This window comes from Protopterus annectens, chromosome 12.part0, assembly GCF_019279795.1.
Source record: "Protopterus annectens isolate FY-2018-M chromosome 12.part0, PAN1.0, whole genome shotgun sequence".
NCBI lineage: Eukaryota > Metazoa > Chordata > Ceratodontiformes > Protopteridae > Protopterus > Protopterus annectens.
Window position 1 is genome coordinate 501,199,362 of NC_056746.1, and position 22,456 is coordinate 501,221,817.

The following is a 22,456-nucleotide window of genomic DNA, read 5'->3' on the forward strand; positions in this document are numbered from 1 at the left end:
TGCTTGGTTTTGACAGGCCACATTGCCCATGCATGAGCACATACCATAGCTAATATAAGTACCATTCAGCAAGGTGTACATACCATCGTCATAACCTGATGATCCATGAATGATTCATTGTACATCCTGTGTTTCACAAGTATGTGTATTTCATATACACAAAACAGGTAGGTATATCTCACTGCCACTTCTACAATATACATTAATGACAGCATAGCCAACATAAGTCAGCAGTATGTATGAATTACTGAGCATAACATTACCCTTACTCCTTCATATCAACAAATATGGATTGATGCAAAACCTTCGGCATCACAATATCTTCTTTGACAGAGACTAAGAAGCTAATACTATCTGCACTTCATTGTCACAGACTTCTGCAGTGGCATTTGTGTTAAGTACTATGATTTCTAGATTGCATAGCTAGATAGGGGTTCTAATCTCACAACAGTCAATGTGGGGGTGTGCATGTAGTTGTGCAAACATGGCCTTACCTACTGCTGTCCACAAAACTGTAGTAGCCTTGGAGTTCATTTTACACTGCAGGGTGAGTGCACATCAATGTTGGACGCTTCTCCCACCATCATCTTCTCTGCAACACCACACTGATGTCATCCTGTATAAAGTGCACTGTCACACTATGAATGTCAGACTTCTGCAGTGGCACTTGCATTAAGTCCTATGGCCTCTAGACTGCATAGCTAGACAGGTAGAGGGTTCTAATCTCACAACAGTCAACTTGTCCATGTGATGGCGGGTCCATTGCATCACTGGAGGATTAAGTCAATAGGTATGCTTATTTGGCTCACACTCATGAGAAATGCTTATATGGTTAAATCCATCCTCACCTTTTCAATCTGTCTATAAATGCATGCTGTCTGCAACATACTGATTTCAGTAATGCACTCACACCACTAAAATCAGACCTCTCCTGTGGCATGTGTGTATACTACACTGATTTGTAGATTATGTCAGCCAATAGATAGGTGATTCAAATAGACACTCTACTGATTGTGTGTGAAGGCAAATAAATGCAGGAGCATCTCACACCTCTTACTATTGACTACATTTAGAAATGCACATAGCTGTAGAAGTCATTTTTGCACACATAACTCCCTTTCATGACACAGCATATGTCATCCTTTCCAAGATGTAGTGTGGCTCACATGCAGTCAGAGTTATCCTGTGGTGCATGCGTCTAATACACTTGTTTGTAGATTGTACCAATACATAGGTAGGGGGTTGAAAACAGGCATGACTGTTATTTGTGGGTCTGGGGGGTTCTTCCTCTTAGTGCACTATAGTATGCAAATACATATATGATGTACAGAGTGCTTTTGCTGTGTAACCACTGTTTAGCCGAAACATGAAGGTAATACACAATGGTTATCTCACACATGGAAATGTGCAGTGTCACAGTCATCAGTTAAATCTGTATTTGTGCTTGCATTTCAGCAACATTCATTAGCCTGCAATGTCAGCTATATATTTCAAATCCCAACGTCACTGCTTACAGTCAGTGTACATGATGTTAACAGTGTTGCCACACATGTCTATGATCATATGTAGATGTTGTTTCCTGTTACAAGAGTATATTCTACATTTTCTTTGGAAAGGCTTTAGTGAGGATTGATAGTGTCATTCCATCAAAGTTGTAATGAGACACCTCATCAGGAGTGAGGACACAATACAATGTAATGTATGTTGTTGCCTAAATAAGGCTTGTGTTCCATAATTATATCCACATTGTACATAATTGCTGTTCTGCCATCAAAGTGACAACAGCAAGGGGCTATGGGTATGTTTGCATATACCTAACACCAGGCAATATTGTCTGACATACTGCAAGTAACTTTGTAAGTAATTACAGGGAGACATATTCATTGATTCATACACACGATGTAATGCTTTCACATGACCACAAATATTACAATTCACAATGCGCTTATACCATGGCAACCACAAATACTGCAATTCACAATGCACTTATACCATGGCAACCACAAATATTACAATTCACAATGCACTTATACCATGGCACATACATCAATCCCACTATAGTGCTGATTTTATCAACTGCTGGGCAAGTGTTCCAAACCAGCATTGAATAATTGTCCTTAACTGTTCTGTAGAAAAGACATCCACTCCAATTCTCCTTTGTATGTATAGAGTGGCAGAGGTGTCCCTCAACAACTTTTAGCAGACAAAATTTATGGTCAGTAAAAGTACAATTGACTGAATGACTTCACATAGGTGGACTTCAACAGCTGTGTTAACAGTTCCTCTGAGGTGAATGTGATTAATAGTCATTTTTTTTATTTAGAGGAGTTGTATATATTCAATTCTAGCATAGGGATTTATTTTGTGTGAACGTGCTGACATCACACAACAGCCATTACATCACATTAGTGTTATCCCTTGATATGTTACACAAACACATGTGAACATAGCTTTGGATTTCCTGAAAGTACACATTTCTTCTCCCAATGTAATGGTGAGAGTGCTACCCTGGCACATGTTTTGAGCACTGTAGTGTATATAACTGTGCTCCATTTCTTGGGTGGTATGTGTGCAGATGGGTCTACTTGTTATTTTTGAAAACCCACTTCGAACTTCTAGTGTTTTTTTCCCAGAGTAAAATTCCGGTGATCTGAGAGTTTCTGCAAGTAAGTGTTTGGCAAAGTCGTCCCATTTTTAGAAGTTCAATGAAGTGGGTGGGTTTTCGATAATAACAGGTAGACCCATGCATACAGAGAATCCATCCTTGACCACGAAACATTGATATAGGACTGGTCACAATTGTATGCAAATGAGCATTCTCATTTCATTGCCATCAGTCTGACATGCCGATATGACATTTATTATCAGGGATCCTTTCTTAATTCACAAATGTATTTCATTTCTTGTGACAATACCTATTGCTACCTCTTGTGGCAGATGCTTTTACATTGATTGGTTGTTGTTGTTTAGTTTAAATAGTGTAATTGTATCAGGTGTTAGTAGATCTAATGAATGTGTATACCAAAAATGCTTATCTGTTGATTATTTGTTTTATTAAAGCACGTTTTTATACTTTTGCATGGTGGCCACACTATTTCTTTTTACTTGTGTTTCGCTGATTGGTTTGCTAAACAGTGCAGGACTTTGGCAGCTTCTCCTGGTGTTCTTGCTGTGGACAATTTGAATTTGTATAACTGTCACATTCTATAATATCATGTCTGCTTTAATTTACCTGCATTTTCTCAAGAATTGTGACCACCATAATTTATTCTGACATATGTATTATGAAATTTTAGTATTACAAATTTGTTTTTGTGACATAAGCACCTTCACATTAATTATCATACTAGAGTTTGAACATTTAACCTCCTTTCTTACATATTTCTCAATACATTTCTTTGATTTCTGTGAGCTTTGTCTTCAGTACACTTTTCCTCTCTGGTAACCCATGTATTGTAGTTACCCTTGCTGTTTCACATCCTCTCTTACTTATTTTTGCATTGATATGTTTCATTTATGTGCACTGTACGCTTTTCCTGCCTGTGTACAGCATGTGGTATTTCCCTTATGTAGCTCTTCATGCTGTTCGCACAAACATACTTAACAGTTTTGCCTAGAGACAAGCCTGTTTGTTTAGTCCGTGTGCTTGTGCCGCTCAACACAGTTTCCTGGCCGCCAATACTGTTGCTGACCAGAGCAATGTGCTTGTATTCACATTAGCGTGATGAGCATCATGCATATGCAATTAGCTCTGCTGCTCATTGAGCTAACACATAAACATCTTGTAGGCTTCGCACAAAGCCTACACCATTCTTCTTGAATCCCAGGGAAAGAGTTTACTGCAAAAGATTCATTTTAGGACTGTGATAAATGCAAAGAGAGTAAACATGATGTATTTAGATAACCAGAAAGTTCCTTTGCAAGAGATTCCACCTCATGATGTCCCCATAGAAAGTCAAATACAATGGATTTTACAAATTGTAACCTGGAGTATTCATTCTCAAACAATCCATCCTTTAAATCCAGGTATCTCTAAGGTACTGCCCTGCCATGATTCAAAAATTACACTTATAAAGTAGTGTGAGTAGTATGCCAAAGCTTTTAACTCCTCTGTCCTACAGCTTAGACTTCTTGCATTAGCATAATAGATTTTACTGATCTGTTATGTCTGTTAACCTCTTCATATTCTTGGATAGAATCAGATTGTAGTCTATAACTGTGTGGTCATATCAGTGAATTTTAGGCTTAGCTGTTTTCCACTAACACACCTAGGGTCAAAGTAGTTCCTATCAAATAGTTTTGTGCTAGCCTTGAAGTCATCCCAAGACCTATCCAATTAATGTCCATCTGTAGACTAAACCTCTTAACTATTTATTATATATCAAAGATTTTAAGTGTTGATAATTGCCAAACCTGGGGGATGGTAAGATTTCACTCCAAGACAAATCTACATTGTGGATTTTACACAATTTAAATATGTCCTCAACTTCTTGATACACATGGTATCATGGAGTAGGATCTACTTCAGTAGATCGAATTAACATAAGAATGAAATGCATAACATCAAGACGAAAACATTGAAAAGGCAAAACAGCAAATGGTCACAACCCCAAATTGAGTGCTTTAGAGAATGTTTTTTTTTTCTCACTCCTGCGACTCTGCCTGACAGTTAACCTTCTGTTTCCCAGTCACATAAGTTATATAAATTGCTTCAGACACACAGATATCTGTTTTATAATCCTAAAAGGGATACAGCAGTTGTTTATCTGTCCAAATATGTGGCTGATAAACAAATTACTGCTGCTAATCCCATTTCCTCTGATAAAGATGGTAATGCAATGGAAATGTTGGGGAAGGAAATATATTCTTCTAGTTCTTTAACTTTCAGAAATTTAAAATACCAAGTTCATATATTAAACTTTTTACTATTATCTTTGGAGAATATGTGGACTTTAATGGTTAACTTTCTTTCTGCTGAGGTACAGAACTCCTAAACTCTTCTATGACAGCTGTGTCTTAGGTGACTAAGCATATGTTAAAGTGTATGTATGATGCTATTGAGGCTTCTTCCAGACTTGCTGCTTCTGGTTCAGTTTTAAGAAGCCTTGCTTGTCTCCATTCTCAAAACATTCCTAATGATGTTAAATCTGAACATTTAAATTCTCCCTTCGATAAAGACATCTCGTTTGGCCCTTCTGCAGTTGAGGTGGTTAAAAAGTGTGATGAAAGGGAGCAATTCCCTAATTACTAGCCCTATATTATTCTAAATCAGGCAAAGAAGACTACTTAGGTTTGTCTGAGATTACATGCCCCTCCCCCCCAAAAGACAAGACCTTGACTTGTGCCTTTTGTTCTTTTTTTCTACAAAATGGAACATAAACATTTTATTTAAAATCAACCGGAAGGAGACTTCAAGCACCCACCTTCCGGTTTCTTTTCCTTACTGATAAGTCTGTCTTGGGCACTCAGTTTGGACAGGTTCCTTCCCGATCTGTTTCACCCTCACTTCACTCAGGCTCACTCCAGTCCCCTACCTTACCCGCAAATCCTTCCTACCCTCATTACCCCTACATTTATAGTTAACCACAAGACACACCTCCCTATCCAACCTTCCAATCACAGCAGTCTGACCATTACCTGATAATGACTTACACATTCTGTAATAAACCCCATCCCATTCTATCCATTACCTCATCAGCTCACATCTTCCCTATTCAATAATTAATTTCAGTATCCAACACTCAAATACACACACACACACACAGTGTTACTCCAACAAACTATATCATGCACCTTGTTCATTACAGTGTACCTCTACACATCCTATAAATATCTACACATATCCATCATCCTCTGTCCCACCAACCCACTAGCAACCCTCCCCATTCTCCAATAACCAACTATATTATCTCACCGCACCTATACAACAACTCTAATATCAACCTCTTCTCGTTCAAATATGTACATTGAAATATAACTCCAAACTTATTTTGCAAATACACCACACTTACTATCAAACTTACCTACCTATTTCTAGGCAATGTAGCTCAGATTAAACTAAGGGGAGAAATACATCCCAATCCAGGCCTTACACACACACACACACACACACACACACACACACACACACACACACACACACACACACACACAGCAAACACACCACTTTTCTAACATCACATCCTCCCCTGACATCACTCATCTCCCTCACAGCAACTCAAGCCTCCTTATCTTGAACATAAACCTAAGAAGCATACTCAACAAAACTTCTGAATTTCATGCAACCCTTACCCAGTACTTTCCAGATATAGATATACTAACGGAAACCTGGTTTAAACCACACATACAAGATTCTAAGATACTAACCCCCGGGTATAACATTCATAGTCTTGACAGGACTCATAAGCAGGGTGAAGGAATAGCCATAATTTACAAAGATAATCTCAAACTTGAACGATTAGTATGCAATTACCTAAACCCCAAGAATTCCAAAATTTTAATCTCCCATCTCCAAATCAACTCCAACAAACACATCATTTTCTTAGCAGTCTACATACACCCCAGCAACAACCCAGCTTCTATTGAAGACCTCCTTTCCTGGCGTGCTTCAACATACACTCAGGAAACTATAATAATGAGGGATTTTAACCTAGAATGGTCAATCTGCAGCTCCAACAATCCATCCAATTTCATTAACCTCCACGGTTTCTGTCAAATGACACACTCCCCTACCAGGGTTGACAAACATAGTAAAAAGCAATCAGTACTGGATTGGACCCTTATAAATAAACCTTCCCTCTGCTATTAATCTGGCTCTCTCTGACAGCCTAAGTGATCATCAGCCCACCTACTTGATTAAACAATGTAATTGTCCTTCTAAAAACATAGTCTACATATACATATGCAGCAAAAAAAAAACTTCTCACCTGAAGTCTTAAAAACCCTTCTACAAAAATGTGATTGGTCCCCTCAGAAAAACCTCCATATTGACTCAGTTGTCCAATATTTCAATGATAAATTCATCAATATTCTAAATGACCACCTAAGAAAAAACCATATTAAATCCAAACGTGTACCATAGCTCACCCAAGAGACCAAGAAGCTACTTAAACTAGAGATAGAGCCTGGTACCAATATCATGAGACCAAAAATGAAACATCTCTTTTCAGCTATTGACACATGCATAACCTAGCCAAAAAAAAAACAAATTAAACATGACACAAAAACCTACTACACAACTATACAGCAAAACCACCAAAATATCCCCCAGAAATTCTGGCATGCCATCAACTGCTTGCTTAAAGCAGGTCAGATCACAACCCCAACTCCAAATACTACCAGCAGCACTGATAGTGTCACCTCCGAATGTAACTCTCACTTTGTCAATTCTATCCTATCCCTTGTAAAAAAACAGTACTACTCTTTTATCCTTACCTACACAGACAACTGAAAACCTCAAATACGTCTCAATTAAATCTATACAAACTAACATATACTAAACTACTTTCCGGACTAAAGCCTTCACCCTCGCTGCAGACCAACTTCCCAATGAATTCCTTAAAATAGCATCTGATTTACTGCCTTCCCTGTTTCTATCCTAATCAATTGGTCTATAACTGAACAATACATCCCAAAGCTTTCGAAAATATCTCCTATAACACCTCTACACAAAGGAGGCACATCCATTGAGTTCAATAACTATAGGTCAATAGCCATTCTACCCCCTTTGCCAAGATTCTTGAGAAATGTATCCATACTCAACTACTTGGCTGTCTACTAAACAACAACCTCCTATCTGCCTCCCAACATTGTTTTAGACCAAACCACAGCACCACTACTGCTCTGGTAGCTTCACTAATACAATCAACCATCTTAGGAATGCCTGCCTCCATGTGCCCTCTATCTTTCTTGACACTTCAAAAATTTTTAACACACAGTTTCCCACCAGAAACTTCTCAATGAGCTACACTTTTTAAATGTTTTCCAGTCCACCCTCTCCTGGTTTCTAAGCTATTTATCTGACTGCCAACAGGCATTCAAGTGGCACAGCAAACTCTCATCCCCTTTTACCTGTCTCCATCGGTATACCTCAAGGATCAATACTGGGCCCAATGCTTTTCACCAACAAACTCTCCTCAGCCACTCAACATGCAAACATTGTTCAATATACAGATGACTCCTCCCTTATTTGTTCAGCTCCCTCCATATCATCACTACTACAAACAGCCCAAAAAGCTTTCAGTGACATTGAAAATTACCTGTTTGACTCCCAACTTACTCTTAATCCTAATAAAACTATACATATGCTCCTCACTAGTAACAAAACACATGCTCACCCTCCACCTTTTACCATCTATTCCTCCAACAAAGCTATAATAGAACCAGTGCAACACACTAAGCTCCTCGGGGACCCTTGACAGCAACCTTAGATTTGACAAGCACCTGACCACAACTATTAAAAAAGTACACACCAAGCTTGGATCACTCTGTACAGACAAGCCTTTCCTAACTGACTCCACCAGAAATGCCATAGTCAGAACCCATCTAATATCCACCCTGCTATATGCATTACCATTATTCACAAACCTCAGAAAAACTGATTTAAACAAACCTGAGTCCTGTTATAATAATAGATTCAGTGCAAACCTCCCATACAAATCTCACCATTGCTCTGCACTACATCAACTAAAATTGCTTGAACTTCCTATTCCACTTACCTTTAACCAATTAATTTTCACTCATACCATCTTCCACCATGAAAACAACTGCCCTGCTCTCATGCACCTCATCCAGCCCTACTGCAGTTGTAAAACCCTAAGATCTTCCAACAAAATCCTACTAAAAAATAACCAAATCCAACAATAGCTACGGGAATTCCCTATTCTCAAACCAAGTATCTAAATCCTTGAACTCCATACCCCAAACAATACTCAAATACACCATTTCCACATTTAAATAACTTCTAAAGGAACACCTTACCAGCAACTGGCATTGCTCCTGCATTAAACCAGGATAAAAAAAAATGTCCACGTTATGTCTAACACCTCCACACTAAGGCTCTCTCTCTCCTATTCTATCTCTGCCCCCTTATCTAATGTTACATGTCATTACACTGCCAATACCCCCCTTTTCAGCTACTGACTTCTTAGCACTCTAGATATTCCTCCTCTGGTCCCCCTTCAATATCCTAACAATCATTGCTTCCCTTCACAGATTGCTTATTACTCATATTATCAATGAATGTGTTATAGGTATTATGTTTCTGCTACTACTTTTATACACCGTACCATCTAGGTCTCAAATAGATATTTATTAATCATCTCCAGTATGTATTCATTAAGTATTCTTGTTTTGGTAATTAATGTAATTTTGTTCCTGTTAAAAGCATCCATGTTGTATAAATGCTTTCTTGTTAAATAGCTCATGTTTAAATTATTTGTATGGAGCTTTTCTCCCTGTGCTTCAGCTGAAAATGGGTCATTGGTCCAGTTGGACCTCCCCTGTAAACAAATGTAAAATAATAAATGATAATCTTCTTCTTTCGGCTTTTCCCAGTTAGGGGTCGCCACAGCGGATCACCTGTCCGCTCATGATTGGAGTGGAGTTTTACAGTGTTGAGTTGCCAGCCCAGCGCCCAACCTTCGGCAGAAGGCACACACATGCACACACTCACACCTAGGGCCAATTTACAGTGTCCAATCCACCTACAGCATGTCTTTGGTATGTGGGAGGAAACCGGAGCACCCGGAGGAAACCCATGTGACCACAGGGAGGACATGCAGACTCTGCACAGAAGGCACCCCAGCTGAGGATCGAACTGGAGAACCTCTTGCTGTGAGGTGGCAACGCTAACTGCTGCACCACCGCAGCCACTCCATAAAATAATAAATGATAAATAATAAATAACTGAGTAAAGGAGTAACACAGATTTTTCATCTCTCCTTCTTCAGAACAAATACTAATTTTCCCTTCTCCTCATCTTCCTTTTCCAATAAGCAGTTTAAGCATCAAGGAGCCTGCAAACAATTTTCTGAAAAGCAATGATAAGGAGGTTCAAAAAAGAAATGAAAAGTCTCTAAAAGCTAAAGCCAGTCCTTCAAGTTAACATGATTATCCACCTGTCCAGGTTCCTCACCCCTCCCACCCTGTCAACCATTCAATGTCAGAAGTCATCTTCCATTTTTGCATCAGATAGTTTCAGACAGCTAAGATCTGAGAGTAATACAGTGGGGGTACACTTGGCAATGGGAATCCCTTCTTCTTTTGGGGTGATTTCCCCTTATCCAGGGAATCAGAGCTCTCTATTTTCTTCATTCCTGCACAATATGCTGTCTCAGGGAGTCATACCACTGGTGCCTCTCAATCTCTTGAGGAAAGGCTTCTAATTCAAGGATTTTCCTAGTTTCAAAACTATCAGAATCCTGGAAGCCTGTTTTGGATTTTTCATATCTGAACCTGTTTATCATGATTATGAACTTCAAAATGTTCTCTCTTCAGTCTCTTGTACCACTAATCCTTTCTCTAGATTTCATGGTAAAACAATATATAAAGGACCCCTGTCATCACATTCCCATTGCACAGTACTTCAAGCATTTCTTAATATTTGTCATGTCTGTTTCACATTATCAGTTCTCTGTTTTACCCTTTGGACACTTCACTGCACCAAAGGTATTCACAAAAGATATGGCTCTTGTCATTACTCATTGCAGACTTCAAGCATTCACATTTTTCCATACTTGGTGTGATGCCCGTGCACTGGCCCAGTAATCAAGGAGCCTCAGTCCTCACCACTAACATCAGTAAGGGGCATCCACATTGGGAAGGATAACAAATACACACACAATAAAGTACAATTTCCCTTAAGAGCACACAGATATCACAGTCAGTCTGGGGCTGGTTTCTCCCTTTCTCTCCAGATCCCCAGTAAGACTCCCCACTGGCACAGCTATAGGTTCCAGATCTCAGCCTAGTGGTCAAGCTAAAACCTCCAGCACCCTCTCTGTCCAACCAGTGCTTCGCGTCCCTGCCGAAGTAGCTGACATGCACTCGCACACACACACACACAAACACACACACACACACACACACACACTTTAAGATTTGATTTAGATACAAACACACATACACTCCTGGGGAAAGCTGGCACAGGTTCTCCAGCTGTGCTCTCATTCTTCCAGGCTATAAGGTAGTAATCACTGCCACCAACCACTAATATCAGCTACTAAAAAGGCCCTTACCAAAGGGTGTCCAATTATTACTGTGCAATATTATTATCCATATAGTAAGTGTGACCCAGGGCTAAGCTATTGGAGTGTCTTGGACAGTATCACTATATACATTCAATGTACTCTAGAGCTTAAATTGTCTCTACACAAAATAGCCAGAGTTGAAAGGTTTAAAAATATTTAATAATAAATAATAATAACACAAGACAATACTTCTTACTACACAGTTCTAGTCAAGAGTTCAGAGATCACAGGAAAATGTTTAAAATAATCAAGTAGAATAGTTGTGACATCAATACAGAAAAACAGCTAGACTAAACTTACTATTTTCTATCTATATCTACGAGCAATCACAGTTTTAAATAAATCTATATATAGAGCAAAAGCAGAGTACTGGTGAGTTGCTGTCAGCTTTAGGCAAAATCCAAAATGCTCCCTCTCTCTCTCTCTCTCTCTCTCTCTCTCTCTCTCTGAGACAATCTTTTAAATTGATAATACATCACTGCTGGCTCATTTTAGATTACATCATTATTCAGGTTCCCAGGCTAACAGAAACTCAGAATTTAACATATCTTTGATCTTGCACCTGGTCAAGAAACCACAGCAATTAAAGACATTATATATGTAAAATCTAGCAATTAACTCTGGTCTCAAAACAATAGGAAGAATCTGCTGGTCCAGACATCATGGCTGTGAGTTTGAGATCAAACAGTCATACAATGCTTGACTTATCAGCTTTCTTCCAGCAGAGTGCACTGTTGTTACATTTTTGACGTTCAACATTTAACACAATTTTCTTCCATTTAAGAGAACAAGCCTGTGGCTTATAATAATATTTACAAATGACAGAATCATCTACAAAATTCTATCTAGGGGCAGCCTTCACACTTGGTTAACTGTTTTATCTTTGCAGACTATTTTGCCAACTGTTCAGAAACTTCTACTCAGTTCCAAATCAACTTTCAGAGGTACTTTTTCATCTCTTCTCACAGAATGATTTTTCTGGAATGTTTGCTGGACACAGCCATGAGAATAACCTTTCTTCCTTCAGAAAAAGTAGACACGTTTCACCAGCTTTTCCTAAGTTTCTCCAGTCAACGACATGCATCTGAAAGGGAGTTTCTCAGAACCCTGGAGTACGTGGCATTGTTTTCTCATGCTTCACTTGGCCACAATACACATGAGAAAAACACAGTAGTGCCTCAGATCGGACTGGATTCAAAATTTGCACCCTTTGTACTTTCAGATCCCAGTTCTCGTATTTGTAAAAAGAGAGGTTGGATGAAGGGTGGACCACACAGTTTATAATCTTGGTCTTCCCTGATGACCCCCTTCCAATTAGTCAGCACAAACATTTCAGATCTGTAGTAGGGAGTAGTATCAAAAGAAATAAAAGTGTTATCTCTGTAGGAGCCTATAAACAGACAGAAACACATAAATGTCAGAGAAATTTGTAAGTGATAAGTGTTTTAATGATCTTAAATCTCTGGTCCCCAGAACCTCTTCTGGCATATGCTGGCAGTACCACAGTGGTGTGGTGCCTAAATAAACAGGGTGGGGAGTACCGCACCTTACTCTCTATGTATAATTCATTTGATAGGCTTGGAGGTAACAACTCAGTTCATTTTGACTCTTCAAGATTCATACATCCCATCAGAGCAAAACTTTATTCTAGATGAGATCAGAAGGATGAGGACAGATGCCCACAAATGGAAAGTTCATCCTGGAGTCTTCCAGAAATTGATCCAATTTTAGATAACACCTCAAGTAGATGTGTTTGCTCCTTTCAGAAGACATAACTATAAAAAGTTTGCTAGGACTCCTTACAAACAGGCCTGAAAGACTGATGCTTTCTCATTCCCATGGATGAGAAGGTAGCTATATATGTTTCTATCCTTTCCACTGATATCCAGAGTTCTTCTAAAGATTCAGAGAGACTGCTGAAAAAATTATAGTGGTGGCTGTTCTGGCCAAGGCAACAGTGGTTCTTCCTTCTTTTCTGTCTGGCCAAGGCTATTACCACAAGTTTCCTCACAGAGTAGATTTACTCATATAAGATGGGGGAACTTAATACACTACAATCTGAAAACTTTACACCTCTCTGCATGACAGAATTTTAATACCTTTTAGACATCTGAGGACAATGCAGCAGGTATTTAAGGAGTAGAGAAAACCTGCCACTATAAAATCATATATTTGTAAATGGATTTTAGGCCCAGTTTCCTCTGGTTCTTGATTATTTGTGTCAGTTATTGTCCAGTGGACTGTCATACTCTTCTATCAAGGTATATTTCTCACCTGTTAAGCTTCTCTCCCTTTAGATCCCTCCTTTCCAATAATGCCCAAGTTACACAGATTTTGAAAGCATGTCGCCTACTTGTCCACCTAAGAGACATGTGGCTTCTCCTTGGGATCTTAACTTTGCACCTGAAAAATTTTCTGGCTCTCTCTCTCTCGCTCTCTCTCTCCCTTTGAATCAGCTCATCTGCCCAATTTGAGGTTCTTAACATGGAAGGCTGTTTTGCTAATTTTGTTGACATCTGATAGGAAAGTACTGAATTACACTTATGGTGAGTCAACCGTACCTCATTTTTCACAAGGACAGGGCTTCTTTGAGAACAAATTCTACCTTTATGTGAAAGTCATCTCAGAATCTACTTTAAGTCAGACAATTAATTTCCCAAATTTTTTTCCTCATCCAATGAACAAAGAATTTTATTTTACATTTGTTTACTGGGATAGTCCGACTGGATACATGTCCATTTTCAGTGGAGGCCTGGGGAGAAAAGCTCCACAAAGACAAACTTGCATAGATTACACAGAAGTTAGCAAACAATTATAAAAACAAAGTGATTATATACAATGGGTTAGTAGTGATTCCCTAGTAGTGACACACAATTGTCAGGGACAGAGAATTAAAAGTAAGAGACATCAGATTGGAAGCACAGCTTTGTGATGTAGTTACAAGTTATGATAATTGCAGAGTATGCTTTTAGTTTATAACTTAATCAGGGTTGGTACATGGGCATAGCCAATTCACTTTGAGATACTGTTTGAGGTTTTTTTTGAAGAGACTTTTGGAGGATTGTAGGGTTATATAGTTTGGCAACGAATTCCAGGTAAACAGGGATTCACCAGCAGAGTTATTAGCTTTGTGGGTTTGGACCAGTAGTTTATCAGCTGACCGTAGGGATCTCAGATTGCTATATGGCTTAATAATATTTTTAAGTGAGGGGGTATCCTCAGGGTGGTACAAAATTTTGTGCACTATTAAGAGTTGATTGAATTGAATTAAGCTGGGCAGTTCTAGCCACTCTAGTTGTTTAAGGTTCTGGCAGTGGTGGGTTCTATAGGTGGAGCCAGTGGTGAATCTGGCAATATTATTGTAGCTATGGGACAGCTTACTTAGTTCGGATTTGTTGAGGTTTGAGAGTACAGGCGAGGCATATAAGAGAGTAGAGAGTAGGTGTGATTGGGTGATTGCAGTCCTAGCCAGTGGGGTTAAAAATGTCTTGTTTCTATACAGTGATCCAAGCTTCTTATTGATGGTCTGTATGGTTTTGTTGACCTGTAGGTCAAATTTGAGATTATTGTCTATGATAACCCTAGCAGTTTGGTGTGATTATCTGGGGAAATAGTGGTACCATTGTTAGATGTGACAGAAATGAAAGTGTGGTGGATCTACTAGTGGGAGAGAACAGTAGAAGTTTAGTTTTGTTGAGGTTCAGAAGTAGACGTTGATTGGTGAGACAGTTCTCGATAGTGTTAAATGTATTTTGGGTTAAGATTTGCAAGTCGGATGGGGAGGCGGCTGAGCAGATGAGAGTGGAATCATCTGCGTATTGGATGCTGGTGGCTTTAGGGATAGTAGTGTGGAGGTTGTTGATAAAAATAGAGAAAAGTAGTGGACCTAGTATGGACCCTAGAGGGACACCAAGTGTGAGAGGTAACTGGCTGGAGAGTTTGCCCTGCCATAGTACTGCCTGCTGTCTACCAGTCAGGTAGGACTGGAACCACTGGATAGCAGGCTTGTTGAGGGAAATAGATTTTAGTGAAAGAATGAGAAGTTTATGGTTGACCATGTCAAAGACTTTTGATAGGTCAAGAAAGAGGGCAGAGGTTAGCCTATTGTCATTCCTGTTTTGGTTTATGGCAGAAGGAAAGGAGGGCTGAGTTGGTGCTGTGGTATGGCCTGAAACCATGCTGGGAGTCGGATAGTAAGTTATTCTGTGAAAGGTATTGCATTAGTTGCTTGTGTACACATTTCTCCATTATTTTGGCTAGTGGGGAAAGAATGGCAATGGGTCTATAGCTGGATATGTCTGAGGAGCTGCCACCTTTATGGAGTGGGATGATGTGAGATATTTTCCAGAGGGAGGGGATACCATTTTTGGATAAGGTTCTGTTGATGAGGATAGATATGGGATATGCAATGGCATCTGCAGCTATTTGCAGGTACTCTGCAGGGAGGAGATCAGCAGCGAGGGTGGTAGGTTTTAGATTTTTTAGAAGTGTTTTGATAAAACTAGTGGATATTGGTTGGAAGCCAAATTCCGGGTGATTATTAGGTAGATTAGGCATGTGGTTTAAGTTAGAGGGGGTTAGTTGATTTTCTAGGGATTGGATTGTTTCAGTGAACAAGTTATTAAAGGTGCTAGCTATTGTCTCTGAGGAACTATGGGTGTAGTTAGCCGGGGTTGGGGTGGTGGAGTGACCTGGACAAAGTAGTTGATTTAAGCCTGCCCAGAACTTTTGAGGGTTGTTGTGGTGTTTTTGTAGAAGATTTTGGTAGAAGCTTTTTTTATCAAGTAAAATAGATTTTTTTGTATCATTCCTGAGTCGATATTTTAGATGATCAAGTGGGGCTTTGGTTGTTCTCCAGCTGGCCCAGGCTCTGTTTCTAGTTTTGATTTTTGCTTTGGTATCTTTTGTGAGCCATGGTGCTGTATTTGATCTAGTTTTTATTGTACTTGCTGGAGCATGGGAATCAAGGATACTTAGGAATTTAGTGTTAAAGTGATCTATGGCCTCCTTTAATGTTATATTTTTTTAGTTTTGACCAGTCAACTGCTTTTAATTCATTTTGGAATATAGCAGCATCAAAGTTTTTCCTGTTTCTAAATGTTTTATATTTGGGCTGGTGAGGGTTTCCTGCCTTATGTTTTATGATATAGCTTAGACAATGGTCGCTGAGGTCATCAGGGAGAGTACCAGCTGTGTACAGTTGGGGTTGGTTATTAACTAGGATCCAGTCCAGAAGACTTTCCTTGTTGGTTGGTTTGTTTATTCTAGTGGGAGATGTTATGGTCTGTTTAAACCCAGATAAGTTTATATGAGTGAGGGGGGGACGGAGGAGCAGGGGTACCAGTCGGTTTTAAAATCACCAAGAACTATGGTTCCTTGGGGATAGGTAGTAGATAACTAGTAAAGGAGCTCTTCTAGGGTATTTAGGTTGTTGCCTGGTGGAATGTATGCACAGACAATGTTCAAGTGTTTGTTTTGGTTAGTTTGTAGCTTGGTTATGAGGAGCTCTCTTATTGAATTGGGAAGGTTGAATGGTATCTCTATTAACGGTTAGAGTATTTTTGTAAAGGACTGCTATCCCACCTCCTTTCCTTGTAGCATGGTCTAACTGGTGAATATTGTATTCTGGAGGTAGTATCTCATGGTCAGTAGTACTGGGTTTTAGCCAGGTTTCCGTAAGACACATAATGTCTGGGGAGTGGGTTGCTAGGAGGGCGTGTAGGTTGGGAATCTTATTGTTAATACTTCTAATATTTAGATGAAATGCTAGGAGAGAACTAGTGGGAGTATTCATGGGTAGCTTGACTGTGGGGATTGTGGTAGGAGAGTGGAGGTTATTGGGTGTGGTTGGGCCAGGGTTGGGATGAATGTCTCCATGTGTTATAAGGTTATAGTGACAGGATATTCTGAGCTTTAGGAGTTTGTTTATAAGCTTTATATAGTCTTTGCCTTTAGGATTATGTTTTGTGGCTGTACAGGAAGAAGAAAGGGTTCTTCACTTTCTGCATGTAGGCAGCTCACATACAACCTATACTAAATCTGACCTTTCAGGAAAGTTGAACAGCTGTTTGTCTCCCCAGGAAAGTAAGAGAAAATGATAACCAGTGACTACGCAGATTATAAAGAGATGGTCGTATCATGCAATTGATTTTTTTTTTTATATTCACAATATATCACTTTCTGGCAGGGTTACATCTCATTCTACAAGGGCTCTGGTTTCTTCTAGCACTTTCTGGAGCCAGGGTGGACTCTAGAAGTATTCTGGTGGCAGCAACTTAGTCCTTTATACATACTTTTTCAAGGCACTGCAAACTGGGTTCTTTTCCAGGTCCAGAGCAGACTTTACTAGAGCCAGTCTCCAGTTCCTGGAGGAGGAGTTATTGGACTCCTCCCTTTTTCTTTCAGTGTCAAGCCATAGTAATCTACCTCTTTGGCCCTCTTCAAAAGGAACCTTGATGATTGGATGGGAGATAGGAAATTCACCCCGGGGATCATGTCAGTCGCCTGCTAGACAGGGGTCCAGGGAAGTAAATACTGTGGGAAGAAATAGCCAGGGAATTGTTATGGCTAGGCTTGTATAGGCCCTAGAGCCGATAGCCTAGTACCAACCTATGAACCTATGAACCTATGAACATAGCTTAGGCTACTACAACAGTGATCTATGTGTCAGGCATAGTATAGTTGAGTAAGTAAACTTGCCATAACAGCAGATGTTCTACTAGATCAGTGTTACAGTAGCTGCTACTTCATCAAGACTCATTTTCTTATTCGGGTGGAACTTTCCATTCCGTTTTGTATAGAGTTACTATTTTGTTGTTTTCTAGCATGGCTCTTTAGGGGTCTTGCCTCCCTCATTGGCAAAAAAATGCCCTGAAGAGTTTCATGCTCCACCTGCACTTTTATATGAGCTCTGCATAAGCTCTTAATAGTTAGAGCAGGTGAAAGGCACCCAAAAACTTTGTAAAGCTGTCTGCTTGCCAGGGGGTAAGACTATATAGCTTATGCTACTGTAACAATAGTACATCTACTGTTATGATAGGTTTATTTATACAACTGTACTTTATGCATTATTACAGTTAAAAATTAAACGGTATTCATATGGTAACAAATTAAAAAAGGTTAATAAATCAGATTTATTTTATCTGAATCTTAGAGCTGTTGCTTTTTAATGCTTTTTTGCAGTGCTGTACTTGCCATCTCATGTACAAAGAAAAATGCAGATACTCATTTTATGCCACTGATAACGGGTTTTAAATAGTTGTATCATTTTATAATTCTTACTTTTTTCATCAGTTTAATGACAAAAAAGTCAGGTTGTGTGATATGTCTGTTGCCTTGCAATGAACGTGCATTTCAGTTTTCTCTTATGAGCTTTCCACAGTTCTCTCAATAGCATCAACTTGAATTTCTTTGCTTTTCAGTTATAATGTTTTTTTTTCAGAATGTACTTTCACCTTTGATAAAATAAAATCCATATAGTCAACCAAAGGACAGAATTTCAGACACTTTATATAATAAATTCTAACTGTTCTTTCTACCTTACATGAGGAAGAATACACATATTCATTGCTTATATCACTTGCCAAAGCAGTGACCTTTAAATAAAATAAAAATAAGTAAAACTTGTTTTTATTCTGTGCAGGTTTTACAAAAGGAGAATGCATTGTAACCGTAACTCAAGAAAGCCTGATTGAAGTAGAAAACTCTTCCAGTTCGGTTGTGATACCTTGCACTTTTTCCTCTACTGGATGTGATCTTTCCACACTTGATGCCATATGGTTTAGATACAATCAAAACTCACATGAAGAGTTGTCCTTAAACCAGCAACCTGAAAAATATAAACTGAATAAAAACACATCTCAGCAAACTGCTTCCCTTGAAATCAAGTCAGTAATATCACGGGACAGTGGGCACTACATCTGTGGAATTGCATTTCTGTCATCAGACTCCCCCGGATCTAAACAAACGGGCACAGGGACTGACTTAGTGGTAAGAGGTCAGTAATAAGTAGATCTTACTAATAAAATATTAACATTTTAAAATATTTATTTATAAGATTACTGACTATAGAATTACTTGGCATTTTTTTTAATCTGTTGAATTTAGAATTACTTAGTATATTTTTAATCTATGAAAGAACGAGTCATAGATATGCATGTATATCACCTCATAGCAAAAAGTTCTCTGGTTCAGTTCCTGGATGGAATGCCTTCAGGTCAGAGACTACATGACCTACCTGTGTTCATGTAGGTTTCTCTGGATGCTCTGGTTTACTTCCACATTTCAAAGAAATGCAGTAGGTGGACTGGACACTCTAATTGGTCATAGGTTTGAGTGCACCTGCATACGTACAGTATCGAAGAACAACTGTGACATGGCTAGCCTCCCAGTGGTGCGAACCTCAGTTCTAGATGATTGTCAGTGTTGAAGTGACACCCCAACTACATGTGGAAAAAAATGGGAAATAAGAGTTGTGAATGGATGGATGGATAAACTTCAGATAAATCACAATGTGATTGAGGTGAAAAGCTGAGGGTTTGAGTCTAATGGCAGAAATGTGGTTAACATAAGGTAGAAACTTCAGTGGACCTCACCTGGATAAATTATCCTTATAAGACTAAATCATCTTTGTTTCTTTTGGTACATGCTCAGATATAAATTAAAGCACTGTTTGCATTGTATGTAGTGCTGTGATGTGACATTGAGTCTTGTGCTACTTGGTGCCTAGCTTCAGGAAGAAGCTTTGATACTGCATAAAAGTAACAGCTAAAACCATACCTCTCAGCTGTCCAGAATTTTTCAGAATAACCCCGATTTTGCATTATATTTTTGTTCTGTCCCTTGTAAAATGTGTGATTTTCTGGTAAATTACTGAGGATTACAATCAGTAATGCCATACATCATACTTCTTATTGTTCAAAAATGCATGAGATAGAAAACATGTTGCTCTATTATTGTGTAAGTGAATTAGAGTAATATTTAAAAAAAACATCTTTGATTGTGAGCTTTTGTCCTCTCATTATTTTTGTCTTGGTCTGGAATTCTTGAGCAAAGAAGTTGAGAGGTATAGTCAAGACATCCCAGGGGATACCTCCTTACAGAGGTGAGAAATGTAGATTGCATTAAGAAAAAAGCATAATGCGTAACTCTCTGGTGCACGGCATTTGTCCAAATTACACTAGTGAGATGCTGATATGCAAGTCAGATTCAGAGACAAGGTACTTAAACAAAATGCTCTGTAGTGCAGAGCAACACCGTATTTCAGGGACCATATGTATGAATGTGAAAAATCTGCAGGAGTAGCACAGAATACAGGCACCTACATTATTCAAAGGAAACAAAAAAGGGAAAACTGTGCAACATAATTGTGTTATGATAGCTGCACACAGAGTAGCATTTCCAGAAGCAAAGTTTTACTGCAGCTCACGGTTTGCTACACAGCAGTAAAGAAAGAACGTTCAAGCTGAAAGAGAAGACGAAGGCAGGTTTTAAAATGTCAGCCATTATTGTCATGCTGCAATATATGTTGTTAACAGACTTACTGTTACAGCTACAGACCTTTTGGATGTTGCTTCCCTTTTCTCACTCTGAGCTTCTTAATCTGTAGCTTTAACAGTAAGTCTGTTAACAACATATATTGCAGCATGGCAATGATGGCTGACATTTTAAAACCTGCCTTCATCTTCTCTTTCAGCTTGAACTTTCTTTCTTTACTGCTGTGTAGCAAACATGTCACATGTGTACTTTAATTTTGAAGATGTCCTAAATGGTATAGCTGCTTACAGAAGATGCAGCATAAGCCTGTTAAATTCTCCTTAAATTAAATATTGTTAAGCATGATGATTAAATATGTCAACATTGAACAGATAAGATATCTATATAAAATATAATAGTGACATTTAAACATGGGTGTAAAATTACCTAAAACTAGTTTAATTTGCTTATCTGTCTTGTCTTCCATCAACATTTCTCTATTTTTTTCAAGTCTTCTTGAATATCACTGTGGATTGTCTCTCTAGCATCTATTGCAATACTCCATTCAATGGGTTCAAGATTTTCTTCATGGAGAATTACAGTTTCAGATTTCAAAGGAGTAGTTTAGTCCCTGCAATCTGCTGGATGTGTTTTCTCTTGAGGATGACTGCTTCACATCTCCATCTCCATGATGGAGGTTTGTGGCTTCATATCATGGTCCTCTCCTCCCCTTCCTGCCCCTTCTACTCTCTGATGAGAAGAGCTAAAGAACATGCATTTTCCAGCCACATCTTTTCTGCTCCATCTTATGCACTTTTCTGGTGATTTTGCCCCTGAGGTCCTGTCCCTTTTTTGTCCAGCCTTCAGAACTGAACACAGTGATCTCTACGTAGTCTGATTAAGACCTGGTGTAGTAGTAGCATTACCTGTTTGCTTCCTGATTCTATACTCCTGAAAATGTACCCCATGATTCTCTTTGATGTTATGTCTCTCTATTCCCAGCGGTTTAAAATAAAGACCTTTAACCTAGTCAGTTTCTGTATTTTAATGAATACAACAGATATATAAAACATATTTAATAATAATAATAGTTATATGTTTTTTAGTTTTTATCACTTATATTGCATTTTATGAAATTAATTTTCATTGATTTTAAATGATTGCAAGCTGTGACACTCCCAGCCCAGCTATCTGGAATTTTGTAAATAATCATATGTCATTTGTGAATATTAATATGATTCATATGCTTGTCTTACAAATGTAAGAGAACTATGTTATGTGTATATTAAACTACTGGTGCAGAAGTGTGTGTGTTGAACAGGGTTTGTACAGTACTGAGCTTCAAGGATGTGTCCACAGTGTACCCTACTGGAAAAGAAGAGAAATGTATATAAACTAGATACCTGTGCAAATGTATGTTTTAATAGTAGAAGCTGAAACATACAGAGTTAACTTGCAAAATGTCAGGAAAATAAGTTGAAATGAAAGTGTTTTATGATTGTGTTATCTCTCAGTTTCAGCTCAGCAGCAGACACAATGTCTAGAGCTAGAAGTTTTTGTATTGTCTTGAAACAGAAATAATTACTAGGTTTCAAAAGTAAAAGTGTTTTATTGTTTTACGACTTCCAGTTTCTGCAAACTTCTGAGAGATATGTACTTCTCACACAGTGATGTTAAAATTCTGTTAGTATCTGTTTAGCCTGGGAATTAAAGTCAGGTAACAAAGAGTGATG

General features: G+C 38.7%; 1 protein-coding gene across 2 annotated transcripts in view; it reads left to right on the top strand.

The window, feature by feature from the left end:
* Positions 1–22,456, top strand: part of IGSF6 (immunoglobulin superfamily member 6) — a 106,560-nt gene that overhangs the window by 45,559 nt on the left and 38,545 nt on the right. Inside the window, exon 2 of one of the 2 annotated variants that reach the window (XM_044089622.1) lies at positions 18,892–19,238. In XM_044089622.1, coding sequence (XP_043945557.1) covers positions 18,892–19,238 — 347 coding nt within the window. Of the gene's footprint in view, positions 1–18,891; positions 19,246–22,456 lie in introns of both variants that reach the window. The other variant, XM_044089621.1, reaches the window with a different exon arrangement.